Raw genomic sequence first — 18,609 nt, forward strand, 5'->3', positions numbered from 1 at the left:
ATCAAAACAGAAAAAAGATATTTTTTAAAAAACAGATTAAAAAATAAAGTAAAATAAATAAATTGAAACATAGAAAGTAAACAAAATAGTAAAAAAAACATGACTATTAATTATGTGCTTTTTGACCAAAATTATAATTTTATAGTGATAATGACTGGATACTCGTGCAGCCACAGCCTTTCATAATTCCAATTAATTTCATAATACTATGTATAGCACAATTAATTATGGCCCTTTATGTGTCCCTCTAAAATTGAGCTTCACTAAAACTCTTATCATTAAGTCAATAAAGGCAGTTTATATCATTCCACCATCAAATATTATCAAGAGTCGTAAGTATTTTTTCAATCTTAATCAAATATTTTTTAGTTTGATGAATTTTTAAAATAAAATTATATTTAATATGAATCGCTTTATCCCAAAATAAGATTTTTCTGCATAAATTTAAATTAATTGAAAATAGCTTTTAATAAGAAAGCTTTACCCTCAAATAAAACCTCTTCAACTCTAATTCAAATTTATCGAATCTCAAAAAGGATTTCTCATTAAGTCAATAAAGTCAGTTTAGATCATTCTACCATCAAATATTATCATGAGTCGTAAGTATTCTTCAACCATATCAAAACTTTCTAGTTTGATGAGTTTTAAATAAAATCATCTTTAGTATGAATCGATTTATCCCAAAGTAAAAAAAAAAGGCGTAAATTTAAATTAATTGAAAGTAATTTTTAATAGGAAAGTTTTACCTTCAAATAAAAACTTTTCGACTCTAATTCAAATTTATCGAATCTCAAAGAGGATTTCTCATCAAGTCAATAAAGTCAGTTTAGATCATTCTACCATCAAATATTATCATGAGTCGTAAGTATTCTTCAACCTTATCAAAAATTTCTAGTTTGATGAGTTTTAAATAAAATCATCTTTAGTATGAATCGATTTATCCCAAAGTAAGATTTTTCCGCATAATTTTAAATTAATTGAAAGTAGCTTTTAATAAGAAAGTTTTACCCTCAAACAAAGATTTTTCGACTCTAATTCAAATTAATCGAACCTCAAAACAGATACTGACCACCTATATGGAAAGAAGAAAATACTCTAGCACATCCAGAAGCCCAATCATTTCCAAAACAGGCCCAAATCTATTTATCTTTGATGCAAATTATTCATTTTAGCAACATATCAAGGAACATTTGCCTAGTTTAGAGCCATTTGTTTTCCCATTCTCTTCTTGATCACCGGATATTGATAGAAAAACAGTCACACCAAAAGAAAGACGAAAAGGGAGTCTACAGCAAGGGTACCAAACCTAGGGTTAATGCCCCAACGAGCACAGTAAGAAGATAACTCGATAAGAATCAGAGGAGAAAGATATGTATACATGTTATATTACATGAAAGAAATTTCCAATTACAATTACACATCAAATTACTATAGATAAAAAAGCATCATATTTTCTCGCGCTAACTCACCAGGGAATATGTTGGGCACACTACTATGAGAACCAGCAATAGCCAAAGGTGTTTATGAGGCGATGTTTCGTCTACAGAAATTAAGTAGAGGGTGACAATGGCATTGGCATTGCTGACTCTGTCAAAGCCTCGTCTAATCTTCGTTGTGCAGACTTGGTTCTGTAACACCATATCTCAAAAGCCTCACTAAGGTCTGGATATTTAACCTGTTCAGCACTTATCCAATCTGCTAGAATGTCAGCTTGATCATTTGATGGTAATGCTGAAACTAATGAAACTATTGCTCCCTCGACACATTGGCAAAGGTCATCGCTCATCTTGTATGGAAATGCAGACTCCATTTTGCACATTTCATCGGAAAGAGACTTCATTTTTCTTATGTATGGAAGCCATGTCTTGAGCAATTCTACTCGACTTTCTGCTGGAAGAACTACAGTTCCATAACCTACTGCTTCCAATACTTTTGATGTCACTTCTATTAACTTTATCTTCAAATCCCACATGACAGAATCAAGTCTTTTATCTTCGATAACCTTGAGTAAATTGCTCGATATATTAGCCCAGTGAGAGACAAAGTCCTTCATGAGATCCATCTTCAAAAGAGTGTTATGCATCCATTTGAGGTCAGATAGACTCCGCATTATTTTCTTTTCCATCTCCATGTTCGCAATGTCAGGCTCCAAAATCAAGGAGAATAATTCATTTTCAAAAGAACAGAAGATTTTAGACACCACAAGTCTAGTCTCCACTTTTATTTCATCATCAGCTATGACCAGGGGAATCTTTTCATCGTCCTCAAGCATGAACTCAACCTGTTCTTGAGCTGAGGTTCGTAGATCATCCTCAAATTGAGGGAAAGAATCACCAGTTGAAGTGGCATAGCGGATGGCAGACAAGAAAACTTCTTTTGTGCCGCTTAATTCTGTTTCTTGTATATCGGAAAATATGGGCATGGTAGAAGAACTAAGTTTCTGAAAAGTTCCTATTATCTCGACTCCTTATTCTCCGAGGAAAAGCCAAATGACTGAGCTACGAAGAATCTCCTTAATTTGAAGAATCAGGGACTTCAGAAATATCAAAAGCACATACAAGGGAGAAGTCCACCTGAAGCAGAAAAGGGTCAACGTCGAGGAATAAAACAAAGATTTGAAAGAAACAAGACTTCTAAGGAGTTGCAAATAGGGAAAACAACATCCAGATTGCCAAAACAGTAATAGATAGCAAACAGAAATCGAATGCATTTCAGAGCAAACACCCTCCTCATTCTTTCACAATGAGTCAAACTCTATGTTGTTCGGACTCTCCAGAAATGATACCACACACGTGTCGTATCCTTCAAAAATGCACTACTTTTGAAGGATCCGACACACACCCGTTGACATTCTTGAAGAGTTCAAGCAACATTTGTTACTTGTTTTGGTGCATACAGGGAGTTCTCTCTAACAAACTAGAACAGAGCCAATTTACTAGAGTGCACTCTTCAAGTGTAATCCGGAATAAACGGGAGAAACAAGACCAAATCTTCTGCTTCACATACACTAGATTTAAAAAAATGAATCTTGGGCATAATTCAACCCCAAAAGCTATTTTATGAACAAAACCTATCTTATGAAGGGAGAATTGCTCAAATTCATACAAGGAGTCCAAATTCACCAGATCCCACAAATGTGAGACTCAACATAGACACTAATAACATAATCTACCGACACAACTAAGATAAAATCTATCATCTTTAAACAAAAAAAGACGTTTGTTTGTAATCATGGTGTATGAACTAACTTGCGCACCTCGACTAATTCAACAGAGTACCAACTACCTCCCACAGAACAAGTACCAGGTAACTAATTAAAATAATTGGAGTACAACTAATCGCGACGAAAACATGTAACATCCTCTCAAATAACCTATTTTTTAACTCTTTCATCAACATTTGAAAATACTCCCTCCGTTTCAATTTGTTTCTCTTACTTTCCTTTTTTTTGACAATTCTTTAATTCTAACTTTCCAAATGACATGTTTAAGAAAGAGCTATTAAAAAAATATTTTGGTACATTTGAGATATCTTTAGTTTGACCACACGATTTCAAATATTCTTCTTTAATTTCTTAAACTCTATGCCAAGTCAAAACTAGACAAACAAATTAAAACGGGAGCACTAAAAATACATATGAATTAACTTCCCCCCTTGGTATCGCATAACAGATCTCCAGCTATGCAAGGATATACAAAATTTAAAAATTAAAAAAAAAAACAGAAATTTTAGCTCCTTCAGTTTTACAAGGCACCAGAACCAAGATATCAAGATTTAATTTTTTTAGCATAACCAAAAACAATAATGTTAAAAAATCATTACTTTATACTCCCTCCCACTATTTCAATTTGTTTGGGCTATTTCCTGAGTTTAAAAAAATATGTTAAATGTTCTTAAATATATTAAAAATTAAAAATTTATTAAAAATGAACTAAAAAAAGTAGATCAAATAAATTGAAATAGAGTGAGTAATAGAAAAGGGGCTTTACCTTGCATCCACACCTTGAACTCGTGACTCCAAAACCTCCCTTCACTATTATTAACACTAATTAAGAGCATATTAGGACACAAATGCAACTAATTAGTTAAAAAAATCAAGAAAAAAGTGTGAAAAATGGAAGCTTTATTTGATTAAAAAAAATTCTTGCTAAAAGGGGTTTAAGGATTCTAGAGAGAAGAAATCTACGGAGTCAATTGAAAATTGGGTCTTTTTTTCGGGTCTAAATTTGAGTCCGTTTTTGTTCATTGATATGGGCTTTTAAATTGGGCCCCTAATATCTCTCCACTTTTACTTTAGGGAAAAGAACACTTATATCCCAAAAAGAAAAACTATTTACAAGCAAGTATTTTCTTACTTTTATATCCTTATTTTTAATTGCTAATTCGCGTTTACAGTTTGATATCATCGGAGTATATATATATTCTGATGGTATCAAAGAGAAATAGAGAACACTACTCACTTAGTCATTACTACCATTAGAGTATATATATAACATGCAGTGTTTCAATGAAAAAATTATTCAATTGTTGTTTGATACCATCAAAGTATATAAATAGCATCAGAGCATATATATAGATACCATCAGAGTATATATATATATATATATACACACACACTGTAATAATATCAAGGATGAAGAAACAGTGGTTCAGTGAATAGAACAAAGGGACAGTCAGATAAATAGTTTAGACAGTGAGTCCAACTTAGGTAAATAATTTGGGTTAGGTCCAATTTGAGTAAATACTTTACTTGGTATTTACTTGGTAAACATCATAGTCATCCTACCTTGGTAGGAGTAAGGTCTGCGTACATTCTATCCTCCCCAGACCCCATGTTGTGGGATTTTACTGGGTTGTTGTTGTTGTTGTTGTAATGGGTCCAATTTGTGTAGTTTTTCCTTTTTTTTGTCACCTTCCAAGAATAATAGAGTAAATAAGTAGATGACAAAAACGGTCCAAACAATAGTATAATCAAAGCACAAAACAGTAGATATTATTATTGGATAATAACATAAATACCATAAATAACATACATCAGAGTACAAGAAATCATAGTGCGTTAATACGCCTACGAATAAGGGAGAATGATAGAGACAATGTTTTGAGATAGTGATTAATGAAAGTAATAAGAACGAAAAAGAAAGACACATGATTTAACATGAAAAAACTTTAAAGGGAAGAAAACTCATGACCTAATCGCCAGCCAACTTTTTAATTTTGATTTTAACCAAAAATCGATCTGAACATTTATACCAGGCACGATATCCACATTTATTTGTACAAGAACTACCGGTCAATCTTATACAAACGAAATAATGGAAATTAAATATTAAAAAAAAAAAAGAAACATCATTAATTGATTATATAATAAATTACTAGCAAATATATATTTTCTTCTCTATGGAAAAAACAAGAACTACTTTCACAATGCTCCATTATTCTTGGTCATGAATAACCAAAATATCTTTTATATTACAACTAATATTCAACTTAGAATTAGTTCTATCATGTCATTGACTTATCCCATTTTATTTATTTTTTGTCATTTTATTGTTATCTTACTAAACCATGCAATATAAATAGTGGTATATATAGTACTTGGAAGCTCTTTTTATTCTTATATTTCTCTCTTCTAGTAGTTGGTTTAAAATTTATGAAACCTAATATTCCTTATTTTCTCCTACAATTTTTATTTGTTTTTTAAAAATTTATTTTACAACTTGTATTTCTCTCTGAAAATATGGAAAATCTTGAATTTTTTAGCTCCAACATGGCAATGGCTGCGATGTTTTCGGGTGAGTCAAATATTTTAATTTCTAGAATCTTTTTCTTATTTGTCGCTAAATAGTGTGTAACTGGCATGTTTTTTGAATCATCCACTGTTAGATAAGATTAACGATAGATTTTTGTGTTTATCGGTAGAAATTGTTTGTGTCTTTGTTTTTCATATATTTTTGGAACTCTAAAATACATATATTCTTGTTGAATACATATTCTATTTTTATATCTTTAAGTTATACAATTTTTTTAAATGCTTTGGCTGGTAAGCATTTTAATTTCTATTTTTTTTCTTTTATTACTTTTATATATATATATAAAAAAAAAATTGTAGATTAAATCAATTAGCTGAATACATATATTAGCTACCTAAATGTCGACTTGTAGTTTTGACTAGTTATATAATTATATCATGTACAAAACAATGCATTGCATGCTACACATAATTATATTTGATTTCAGACCATTAGGTGTTCTATATATAAATGTTAAAACTATATATACATATAAGTAAGAACATGTACCCGAATAATAATAATAACTACGACTCAGTCCAAAATAGGTGAGAATCGGATATAAATCCTCACTACTAATCATATCCTTACTCCATATAAATCATTTTAATTCAATATTATAATTATTCCTGGTATTTTTTTATTTATTTTTAGAAAAAGATAAGAAGTGTCATTTGTTCAATGAGAAATATTTACAAACTAAGATAAATAAGAATTTCCGACGAATTGGCTCGTTGGAAATGTTCATGACGAACTTTCAATCAAAAATCCTACATTTCCAATAAGAACGTCCATCAGAAATTTATGTTTTTTTTTCTATAGTAATTAAAAAAAACAGCTAAAGAAATATTTACAACTTGGTCATTGACTTAGTTTTTTAGTTTAATAGTTATTTTTGAATAGTTAGATAAACCACCTTTTAAAAATCAAGGGAGAAGAGTACAGTTCTAATTGAGAGTTTGACAGAATTTAGTAATTTTCGCCCAAATTTTGTATTTTCAATCTAGTATTGTTTTACATACTATAGCTGCTCACCTAAAAAATAGCAGACAGATGTATAATATAGTATGTGTACAATCAATTATTAATAGCTTTAGCTCGATCAACGTAACTATGCAAAATAACTGACAAATATATATCATATATGTTATATATGTATGCAATCGGCTATTAATATTATGGCCAAGCGACCAACTTTTAACATTTTCGTTTTAAAATTCAAAATCTTAGTTTCGCCTCTGAATTAAGAATAATTATTGACTCTAAAAGTGCACAAGAAATCAAGAATGCATATCAAGTAGAGTATAATTAGTTACCTACCAATCACATGTGCAGTATATTATTATATATATTAAATAAAACAGACTGGTAGTTGTGAGTATGTGGTCGAAATGTAGTACTTCATGTTGTTATCAAACATAATGAAAGATGTAGCCAAATGCTAAAAATTGAAGAGAGAGGCGATGGGTCGAAAACACACTCATTTTTTTTAAGTTTCATATCTGAATTTTTAAGTGTATATATTTTAATTATCACCAAATATTTATCGAAACACACCTAATTAATTATAATTTGTTTGCTTTTCCTATCTTCTCTTATTTTTTTAGCTACCATATATTAATCAACAACTACTTTAGCATAGTGAAGAATTATTAGCAGATAAATTAGGAGTTAATTTTATCAATAGCAATATTTATGACCAGATATATAGTCCTATAGCTTAATCTATAATACTACTACATTTGCATGAACTATATTGGTCCATTGTGACCTCTTAAACGTAAGATATTGAGTTGATTTAGTTCAACTTAGCTTCTCAATTGAGTCGAATATACTTTTGAAAAGAAAAAAATATGACAACTAATTTAGAATGGAGGGAGTAATATTATCAAATATATAACTTATAGCATTTCCATATGTTGCATCCATCACACACATACATATTCTATTACAAGATCAGTAAGATTGATCATCACTTATAAATCACATCAAAAAAAAAAAAATGAAGACAGTATGGTCTAGCTAGAAAATCACCAAGAGAAAAAAATTGTTTGACTTACAATTTACAAATATCAATATAAGAATCCAATTCTTCTTTTTTTCTTATATAAACATGTGAAGATAATTAATTAACAAGGCATATATATAATCAAACATTCTTTATTATTCATCCATTCTCTTGGGATTAATTTGATCAGATAAAGGTGTAGATGAAGCCATGAAAGGATCAAAATCTTGCAATGTACCATTGATATGTTGATTTTGGCAATTGAACATGTCTTCATTGATCAAAGAATTCAAAAAGGAGGAGAAGACACCATCCGCGCAACAATTCATTTCATCATCTCTCTCATCATGAACCAGAATATTCATATTATCATCATGATAATTGGCGAGCATCACGTTACTGCTTTGATACTGATAATCATCAGGACTCGTAATTTCTCCAGGGCAGTTATAATTGTTGATGCTACTTCGTAAGGGTTCTTTCATTTGGAAATTTGGAATGTAAATGGGGTTTGGAATAATTGTGTTGAGATCATAATTATTTGCTAGTTTTGAGGATGAAGAAGGAGAAGAAGAATAAGCTTTCTTTGTAATAATATGATTATCATCACTAGAGGAATTAGGGTTTAATATTAATGGTTTGTGTGTTCTTGGATCTATTCCTTGGCTGATTAATTTCTTGCTAAGGTGAGTATTCCAATAATTCTTTATCTCGTTATCTGTTCTCCCTGGAATTCTCCCCGCTATTAATGACCACCTACAAAATTTCCAAAGTTTTTAATATAAAGAGATTAAATTTTGTGCACTATAAATGTAGCTTTCTAACCCCAACAGGCTAAGTTAACTTACAACAACATATCATAGCAAATATGATATGGTAACATGGAAAAATATAATAACAACCTACAATAACTGGTTAAATTGAACTGATAATCTTAAAATAATATATATAAGAAAAAATAACACTTAAGGAACAAAATATATGGTAGAGTGAAAAAAGAGAGCATATAACTAGAGTTGATATATATTAATCACCAAATTAAAGGTTATTGGTTATATGGTGGAGTGATAATTATAGATTCTTTATCTTCTTAACTAAAAAATTTGAGTTTGTGTTCGAGAAATAAAGCTATCTTTGATGGAGTGTTTTAACTCTAAAAGTGAATAGCATACAGCTACATAGACTGAATATAGCTAGTTGAACACCTTTTATCGAAAAAACATGCTATAAATATAGAAAATAATAATATATAATGCACACATATATACTAAATCTTCAACAGTCTTAATAAAGTTCCCAAAATTTCTTCCCAAAATGACACCTTTCAATGCGAATACAAATAATCGGCCCCAATATAGTGTCGAACATCCGGTGTGAAACAAAATATTTAGGTCAGAGCAGAGGATGAAGGGATCTTACGCACAAAACAAAAAAAAAAGAAGTTCCTAGACAAAACAAAATTGATAACAAGCACATAAAAAGAAAATCCAAGAAAAGGGTTTTCATTTTCATTTCTTATTCTTTTTATTGTTAACAAGCAATTATAAACTAAAAAATGATATTATAAAACAAACTTTGATATATACATAGTGAATAATTAAAATTAATTTTAAGGGACCTGTTCCCTAAGAGGCGATGGAGGCGAACGATGAGATCTTCCTCATCTGGCGAGATATGTCCGCGTTTAACGGAAGGACGGAGGTAGTTCATCCATCGGAGGCGACAACTCTTCCCACAACGGAAGAGTCCCGCCTTCTTTGGGAGCGTACGCCACCGCCCTTCCCCTTCTTTACTGACATAATTCATCAGTAATTCGTCTTCTTCTGGTGTCCATGGACCTCTTTTTAACCCTATTTTTGTACAACATGGTGTTACAACTTTGGTTCTTGATGATGCTGATGGGATTCTCATTTTTATTTTTTTGTTGAAAAATGGAGATGAATTGTTGAGTTTTGGTTTGCATGTTAATTAAAGTTGGGTGAGAGTGATAATGTCTTAGTTTCTAAATTTGGGAGGGTGGAAAAGGAGTGTGTGTTGTTACGTACGTTGCATAAAAGAACAAGTTTTTGTTTTAATTTGGTTGAATTTTTTAATTGTTTTTAAAAATAAGTTTGCTCACCTTGGTTTAATTTCACTAAGTACCTATTATATATCTTTCATCAGCATAGATGTCGAGTAACTTTGTCTATCCAAAGCATAGACAGATGAGAAGAACTCAAGAAAGCATATATCGCTTTTTTTGTTTATTACTGAAATTTAAATATGAAACATTGAAACCTCATGATTTTTAATTTACTTGATTGACCATGTTTTATATTCATTGATTTGGCGTAAATTATATATATGGTAAAAACTTATCCGCAACCGATTTTTAGTTTGAGGTAAAGAAGTTATTTGGAATTGTCTAACTCTTCCTTAAAATATTGAGATATGGAGATTTACTTCTTGTACGGCATTTTTAAATTTTATTTTTGATTTTGCACTCTGTATTTGTTTTGCGACATGATTAATTAAAATTCACACATGGACATCCCATTATATAAGGGTAAATCGCTTTTTATTAAAGACAGTTTTCATTCTCAAAACTCAAAATCGAGACTTCTAGTTACTTTATGTATACGATTGTACGTTAATTTGATAGTATAAAAATTCTTTACACCGTCAGCATATGAAACATAAAGTCAATATTTATTTGTGTTATTGAAAAACAGCTCACGTACTAAAATTGATGGAATTTGCACTTGGTTTTCTTCATATAATGTTATGACAAAAAATAGAAGACTTCATTTAGAATTTTAGATGCATTATTTACCTCTTTTAGATAAATGGTAACGATATATACATATGAATGGGGCTCTCGAATTGATTTTACTTGGAAACGGAATAAACAAGCAAAAAGCAATTTAAATATTTAATAAATCTCATTATTTGGTGGGAATTTAAAGTAATGATAACATATGAAATGTTGAATTTGATCAATGACCATAATTTAACAATATCAATATTCACAAAGTACATTTAGTAATTTGAATATTTTTTATATATGTTTAAAGCTAATTAATATGTGTAACAATTTCTGTAATGATAAGTATCTCTCTATTCTTATTCAGAGGTTTCGCTTCAAACTCTGAAATGACGTTCTTTAATAGAGAGAATTTTACCCCATCTCCCCCCCCCCCCCCCCCCAACCACCACAAAGTGAGAATTTAGATGCAAATTTAAATTAGTCAAATCCCAAAATGAGTATATTTTGATATTACTTTTTTTAAAGGCAACAATTTGTCAAGAAGTTTTAAATTCTGACTAAAGGAGCAAAAAGGTTAATTGTGACTCTCTCATCATATTACTTTACATTTATTAAGTCAAATAATCAAGGTTAGAAATGATTTAGTGTAAATATTGAATGTGAATAAATTTTTATATTCTACAAAGAAATGGTAGAAATTAATAACTTATTCGGCCAAGCTTATGAAAGATCAAAATTTTAATTTATTTTATTGGTTCACTAAATAAATCAATAAATTCATCACTGATAGATTCAGATAGTACATTTAATTCTTGTTAAAATAGCAAAACGTATAAAAGTAAATTTTGAGATATATATTTATTGGACGCAAAAAATAGATAAGCATTTAATTACTCTATTTGTCACATAATTAATTTCAATCAAAAAATTCCATAGTAGGAATTACTCATTATCGAAGCAGCAAAGAACAGTAACATTTGCCTACCCAAAATTACTTTGATTAATGGCATCACCAACCCAATATTAAATATATAGTTTTAAAAGAGGAAGAGAAAAAAAATATTTTTTTTATAGATACCTTTTATGGTTGTTTTTTTTGTGTTGTGTACACATAACACAATACTTTATTTTTCACATTTTAATTCTATATAAAAATAGGAATTTAATCTAACAATGTTAATGGATGAAAAAGATAGAGGCATTCACCACTTGTTTTTTTCTTGAGAAATCACTTATGTTCTCAGTGTGAAATTAGCTACGATTTTTTTGATAACTTATCATTAATCCGTCACTAAAGCAATAAAAATTTAATTTAGCTACAAAATTAGCCTATCGTTTTTCTTAGGATAGAATTATGATAGAGTGATATGTACTCCTTCATCCATTTCAATCCTAGATATAGAGTCATTTTTCTTAGAAAGCGTTTTATCGCCACACGATGTGAGACTTTTCTAAGCGAATTCAAATTTAATCGTGACTAAAAAATTTGAGATTGAGTCATAATTATTTTTAGATAGCATACGTATAGAGTACTTACAAACTTCAGGTTAATTAGCATACCATTCGTCATTGCCTCGCTTGAAATTGCAAAGACTATTCTTTTGGGTTGGTCCCTCTTATTTGATAATGATAAAAGAAATGCGTAACTTACAAAATTCCACTAGTTTAGAAACTAATTATTTAAATTCATGTTAGTTTGTAATATTACGAATTTTATTAGATTTTGGACTTGGGATACATGTACCTGGCGCGTCCGGATATATTCAGATACACGTATCTCGAACATATGGGGTCAAAATTAGGTAATTTGTTCTAAATACATTGATTCCAAGTGGATTCACATGTATGTGACTGTCTCGCTCGCCTCTTCTCTATCTCGCTCACCGCCTCTCTCTGTATATCCGGTATCCCAGATACATGTATCTAGTGCGATTCATATATATTTGGGATGCATGGACTATCTTGCTAGCCTCTCTCCCTATTTTATCTGGTATAAAATTATTAATTAGTGAGAGAATATGTAATTATTTCAAACTATATGGAGAATTAGTAAATATTGTCTAATTAGATAGTTTTTCCAAAAGAAATTAAGAGAAAAAGACTACGACGACAACAACAATTACTATTATTATTATACATTTTTTTATAAAAAAAAAACTTGTTAAAATATGTATATATTAACCCCAATACTTAATAGACAACCTAAACCTCTATGGTCTCGGGAAAAAAAACACTAAACCTAGTAGAAGTAGGAAGCTGTTATTCTTCCTTTTAAAAAATAAAAACAATATGATGTTTGAGTTTTTTTTATTTTTAATAATCTAGTGCTTGATACTTGTATTGAGACTTGATTGAATTCAAATTTAATACGAGGATTCCCACGTTATTTATTAAATACTTCCATATCTAAACTAAGTATAGGAAGTCTTAATATTTGGCACTTTAAGTCAATTACGATTTTAATTACCTTATATAATTCATATCCTTACTAACATAATTGTAATTCCTTCCATATTGATATATCATTATATCACGTAAGTTCCCCTTTTTTATTCATAGATATTAAGTTAATTTTAAAATACAAATATAGTCTTCATCTGTTCTAATATTTATGTAACATCCTTTTCTTTTTAATCCTTCCCAAAAAAATGTCACCTTACTATAATTAGAAATAATTTAACTTTAAAATTGTCACATGAATATCTAGCGATTGTTATATACCAAAAGTTTTAAAAGTCTTTTTTATTTTTCTTAAACATCATATCAAATCAACCAGTGCTAAAAAAAAATGAAACGGAATGAGTATTTGGGTAAAAACCCGAACTCGTAAACAGACTTGTAGCTCCGCGTAAGGTTGACTATTGGGCTTTAAATTCATATTTTATTTCCTTTTAACATATCAAACCAAACATTATTATAACAAAAAAAAAGCCTTTTACGAGTTTAAATTTCATTAGGTTTCTTCTTTTTAAGTTTTTTTAAAGTCCCCCATAAGCCTTAGGACTAGGATTATATCTCTAGGGTTTTATTATTAGTTGATACTATATATATCTTCCTCTTAATTTCTACTTTCATTATCAATTTTTTTTTCTTCTAATAATGGATTATGATCATGAAATTTACGATATGTATTCTGATGAAGAGGAGGAAGATATCAGCATTGATGAATCCATAGTCTCTCATAAACAAAAAAATTACAAAATTTTGAAGGATTCCGATATTCGTCAACTTGTGAAAGAAGATATCTCGAAAATTTCAACGATTCTGTCGATCCCAGAAGACGTTTCGTTAGCACTTCTTCGTCGTTATAATTGGAAAATCGATCGAGCCAATGAAGAATGGTTTGCTAACGAACAAGAAGTTCGTAAATCTATAGGTATGTTATTTGACAACAATATTAACTATGTCCCAAAGACGAAAAAAGCAAATAACAACATTCTTGTGACTTGTGGGATATGTTTTGAGGAATATTATTCTATGGATGATAACATTGTTTTTGCTACTTGTAATAAACATCCTTTTTGTAAGGTATGTTGGGAATGTTACATTAGCGTATCAATTAATGATGGTGGTCCTAATAAATGTCTCGTTTTACGTTGTCCTGATCCATCGTGTGAAGCTATGGTAGGTGAAAGTATGATTGTTGAATTAGCTTTGGAGAAAGATAAATTGAAGTATTATGATTATTTGTTTCGATCTTATATCGAGGAAAACAAGAAGATCAAGTGGTGTCCTTCCCCGGGATGTGAATGTGCTATTGAATTTGAGGTAGGGAGCGAAAATTACAGTGTGATTTGTGATTGTTCTAATGGTTTTTGTTGGAATTGTTTGGAGGAAATTCATCGTCCGATTGATTGTGATATGATAGCTAAGTGGAAGAGTATAAATCAAGAAGAATCCTCGAATACGAATTGGATTTTAGCTTTCACTAAAAAATGTCCTAATTGTGACAAATCAATTGAGAAAAATATGGGATGTATGCATATGACTTGTAGGTGTGGACATGAATTTTGTTGGCTTTGTTTTACAAAATGGGGTACTTGTTTTGGTAGGTGTAATAGGTATGAGGAGAAAAAAGAAATAACAGAAGCTAGAAAGAATATTCAAAGGTATACACATTATTTTGAGAGATGGTTATCGAATGGGAAATCAAAAGAAAAGGCTTTAAATGATTTGAAAAAAATGAAAGATGAAGGATTGAAGCAATTTCGTGATAATCATTCTATACTTGAGAAAGAATTGGAATTTATTATTGAAGCTTGGGAACAAATTGTTGAATGTAGGAGGGTATTGAAATGGACATATGCTTATGGATTTTTTTTACCAAAAGAGGAGGTGGCGAAAACACGATTTTTCCAGTACTTACAAGGGGAAGCACAGGCAGGTTTAGAGAGACTTCATCATTGCGCGGAGAAAGAATTGATGGATCATCTTGGTTCAAATAAGGTGTTGGATTATACAGAGGAAGGCTCTTATAAGAAATTCGCGAATTTTCGTTCCAAAGTTATTGATCTGACTAAAATTACTGGAAATTATTTTGAAAAGTTGGTCATGGCACTAGAAAATGGACTCAAAGATGTGAATAATTCTTCAACAAGAAATTTTTGAATAAAGATGTTCATACAGTTTGTCAAATGTGCAGTGGTCATTGAAGCAAGTTTAATTCATTGAATTAGAACTTTTTTTTATTTTATTTATTGTTTTGGCTTAGCAATAGCAAGTTGGATGACAATGATTGTAGATTTTATTTAAATTAAAGTTGATTTTATCTAAGTTTCTTGTGGTGCAGAATTTGTTTTTGTTTTCAGTTATGATGTTTATGTCAAATTTATGTCTCATCAAAATTTGATCTTGAGTCGAGAGCTATAAGAAACAACTTTTTTATCTCACATGATTGGCGTAAGATTTCTGTATATACATTATCATGGGATTATACTGAATTTATTGTTATGTTTATAATTTTTGTGTCATACATTTTTTATGATTGTATTTCTCATATAAAAACTCCTTTTTTTTTTGTACCAAAGAATGATTTAATATTGGTGTAACAATTTTGGATTGTGTGAAAGACTCCCATCCCAGAGTCTGTTTCCACTAATGGTGTGGCAAACAAAAGCTTGATATTTAATTTAAGTGAAAAAAAAGGGTAGAGGAACGAATGCATTAAAACGATCGAGTATACTAAAGTTCTTATTATGCGTAGAGTTTGGGAAAAGGCAGAATCACAAGCATTTCTGCAAAAATGTATTTCCATGGCTCACTTGTGTATTATATATTTACAGATTTGTTAATAAGATACTATTTCCCACATTGAGGCTAATAAAGTTTATATAATTTTATAAATAGATAAAATAACTTTGGAAAATAGATATTTAAAAGACCAATTGATAAAATAACTTTCAGAAATAGTAATTGTGGCAGAAATATAATTACAAGAACAAATTACTAAAGAACATGGTGAATGTCCTTAGTTTGAAATTTTAGATTCAAGTCATGAAAATATAATCATTTTTGATAGAAGACGTTTTACCTCATAGTGAGACTTCTTGAGATATTGAGCACAAGTTGAAAATAAATACAAGAATAAGATGGTTGAGGTGAGAAAAGGAAAAATAAATATGGAAAAAGGGTAAAAAAAAATGTCCTTAAATTATGTGAGATGAATAAAAAATATCCACTATTTATAATTTGGTCTAAAAATGTATTGCCGTCAATGCTTTGATTGTTGCTGAATGATTCAAAAATGCCCCTTTTCCAAAGAAATATCTTATCTATTTTCTTTTTGAACATATTCTTTTCCTAATAATATTTTCTTATTAGGAAATATTTATCCTACTTCAATTGAAAAAGAATATTTCTTATTTTAATTTATTTATTTACTATCGGTATCTAAATAAAAATTAATGATGGGTTTACTATTATCCTCGTGATTGATCATTGATCATTGATCCAAACAAAATTTGAGGCATATTCATATTTTTCTTCAAAAAGAAATAAAGTAAACATTATAATTAAAACATGGCTCATTATACAAATTTTATTTATTTACATGAATTAGAAAAATACAAACATATCATTTAGTATAGACAAATAAAAAGGAAATTCTTTAAATATTATTAGGCTTATTAATATTCATATTTTCTTCTAGAAATTAAAGAAATTAGTTACATTCAGATGCATAGGTTCAATATTATCTTCAGAGATAAAGTTTATCTCTAGATTATTTTCTGCTCTCTTCAAGAATGCCTGATATAGCTGAACCAGACGTTTTGATGATCGGCAGGTCCGTGACCAGTGCCCCATACCTCCACATCTACGACATATACTTTCTCAATTTTTCTTTGATATAACTTCTGGTTTTTCACTCTTCCTTTTATATTGCTGATCATTTTTTCAGTGTCAACCGAGCATCATGATTATAATTTCTTCTTTGACAACGATCACGACCACAACTGGATCCATAACCTCTTTCTCATTGGTTATAGTTTGCCTGATTCATTTCAAGGAGTGACAAAGAACCAACGGACCGACTATTATGATTTTTCATTAAAAGTTCGTTATGTCATTCAACAATAAGAAGGTGACAAAAGTAATTCAAAATATTTTTTAAAGCCTTTTTCATGATATTGCTGCTGAAGGAGCATATTCGTGGGTGGAAATGTAGAGTATGTTTTTTCAAGTTTGTCTTGCTCAGTGATTTCTTCTCCGCATAAATTTAACTGTGCTATAATTCTAAATAAGGCAGAATTATATTCAGTTATATTTGTGAAATCCATTAATCTCAGATTAAGCCAATCATGACGTGCATGTGGAAGGATGACCAACTTCACGTGGTCATATTTTTCTTTTAGATTCTTCCACAGTTTAAGGGGGTCTTTTAATGTGAGGTACTATAATTTTAACCCTCGTCAAGATGGTGGCGGAGAAATATCATGGCTTTGGCACGCTCTTTGATTAGATGTCATATTGTCATCTTTGATGGTGTCTGCAGACTCATCGATTCTAGGTGTATTTCAGCATTCAATGCCATGATGAGTAGCCCTTTTCAGATATATCAAGAGCAATAAATTCAAGTTTAGAGATATTTGACATTTTTTAAGAAAATAAAATTCTTACCCTTTTGTTACCTTCTTAAAATAGCTCAAAATGATGGAGACTCGTGCTGATAACGTGTTATAAAACAAACTAAACTTAACAAATTAATAAGAGATAATATAAGAAAGAGAGAATGGAGAGAATTTCAGTGTATTTCGTGTGTATTCATTCTCTGATTTTCAAGGTTATTTATAGCCAAAGAATGGCTAAGAGCGATATGACAATTTGTCATTTAGTGGGTGAAAGTGGAGCATCCGCTATGTTTTGTCCTAACATTTTTCATTTATTTTTATTTTTATTTTTCAATCTTTATTTCTCGTGATTTCAAATATTCAGTCCATGATATTTTATTATTAAAATAGATTTGAATATACATACAACAACATCAATCCAGTGAAATCCACACGTGGAAGATTTGAATATACATACATACATACACAAATATATATATACATACACAAATATATATATATATATATATATATATATATATATATATATATATATATATATATATATGTATATATACACACACACATTTATATTTTAGTTTTTGATAATTAATTTTTATTTTAAAATTTTAATCTAATCTTGTAATTATGTCTGTTCAACAATAGAATATGCAACAAACAGATCATCGTAATTACTATGTTGAATACTTTACGATAAATAAATCATCATAATTACTCTGTTGAGTAATTTTTAAATTGTCTAGTTATCCTGACAATTACACCAATTTCAATTACACGTGACTTTCTAAACAGATCCTAAGCCTTCATCAAACATTTAACAATGTATATTTGTTAGTTTTGCTGAAAACGATTAACAAAATAATCACAAACAATAAGAAAGTTCAATCGAATCCTAATATGAAATACAAAAACTTCACTAGATGCTAATAGTTTCCGTCAAATTTAACATAAAGTTTAGTAAATACATGACGACGACTAAAAATGTTAACTCATTTA

At 29.7% G+C, this 18,609-nt stretch overlaps 3 protein-coding genes across 3 annotated transcripts; 1 reads left to right on the forward strand and 2 right to left on the reverse strand.

Moving 5' to 3' along the window:
• Nucleotides 1-1,330: 1,330 nt before the first annotated feature.
• Nucleotides 1,331-4,223, reverse strand: LOC129887852 (BTB/POZ domain-containing protein At3g05675). Its single transcript, XM_055963079.1, has 2 exons — nt 3,990-4,223; nt 1,331-2,573 (listed from the first exon to the last, which is right to left on the reverse strand). Exon 2 carries the CDS (start codon nt 2,420-2,422, stop codon nt 1,550-1,552), a length of 873 nt encoding a protein of 290 aa, XP_055819054.1. The 5' UTR covers nt 2,423-2,573; nt 3,990-4,223; the 3' UTR covers nt 1,331-1,549.
• A 3,732-nt stretch (nt 4,224-7,955) lies between these two features.
• LOC129884416 (transcription repressor MYB5-like) lies at nt 7,956-9,716 on the reverse strand. The gene is made up of 2 exons (XM_055958715.1): nt 9,419-9,716; nt 7,956-8,556 (listed from the first exon to the last, which is right to left on the reverse strand). Exons 1-2 carry the CDS (start codon nt 9,709-9,711, stop codon nt 7,956-7,958), a joined length of 894 nt encoding a protein of 297 aa, XP_055814690.1. The 5' UTR covers nt 9,712-9,716.
• Nucleotides 9,717-13,633: 3,917 nt separating this feature from the next.
• LOC129885188 (probable E3 ubiquitin-protein ligase ARI8) lies at nt 13,634-15,430 on the forward strand. Its single transcript, XM_055959382.1, has one exon. It carries the CDS (start codon nt 13,646-13,648, stop codon nt 15,152-15,154), a length of 1,509 nt encoding a protein of 502 aa, XP_055815357.1. The 5' UTR covers nt 13,634-13,645; the 3' UTR covers nt 15,155-15,430.
• The last annotated feature ends 3,179 nt before the right edge of the window (nt 15,431-18,609 follow it).

Source organism: Solanum dulcamara, chromosome 4, assembly GCF_947179165.1.
Source record: "Solanum dulcamara chromosome 4, daSolDulc1.2, whole genome shotgun sequence".
NCBI classification, from domain to species: domain Eukaryota; kingdom Viridiplantae; phylum Streptophyta; class Magnoliopsida; order Solanales; family Solanaceae; genus Solanum; species Solanum dulcamara.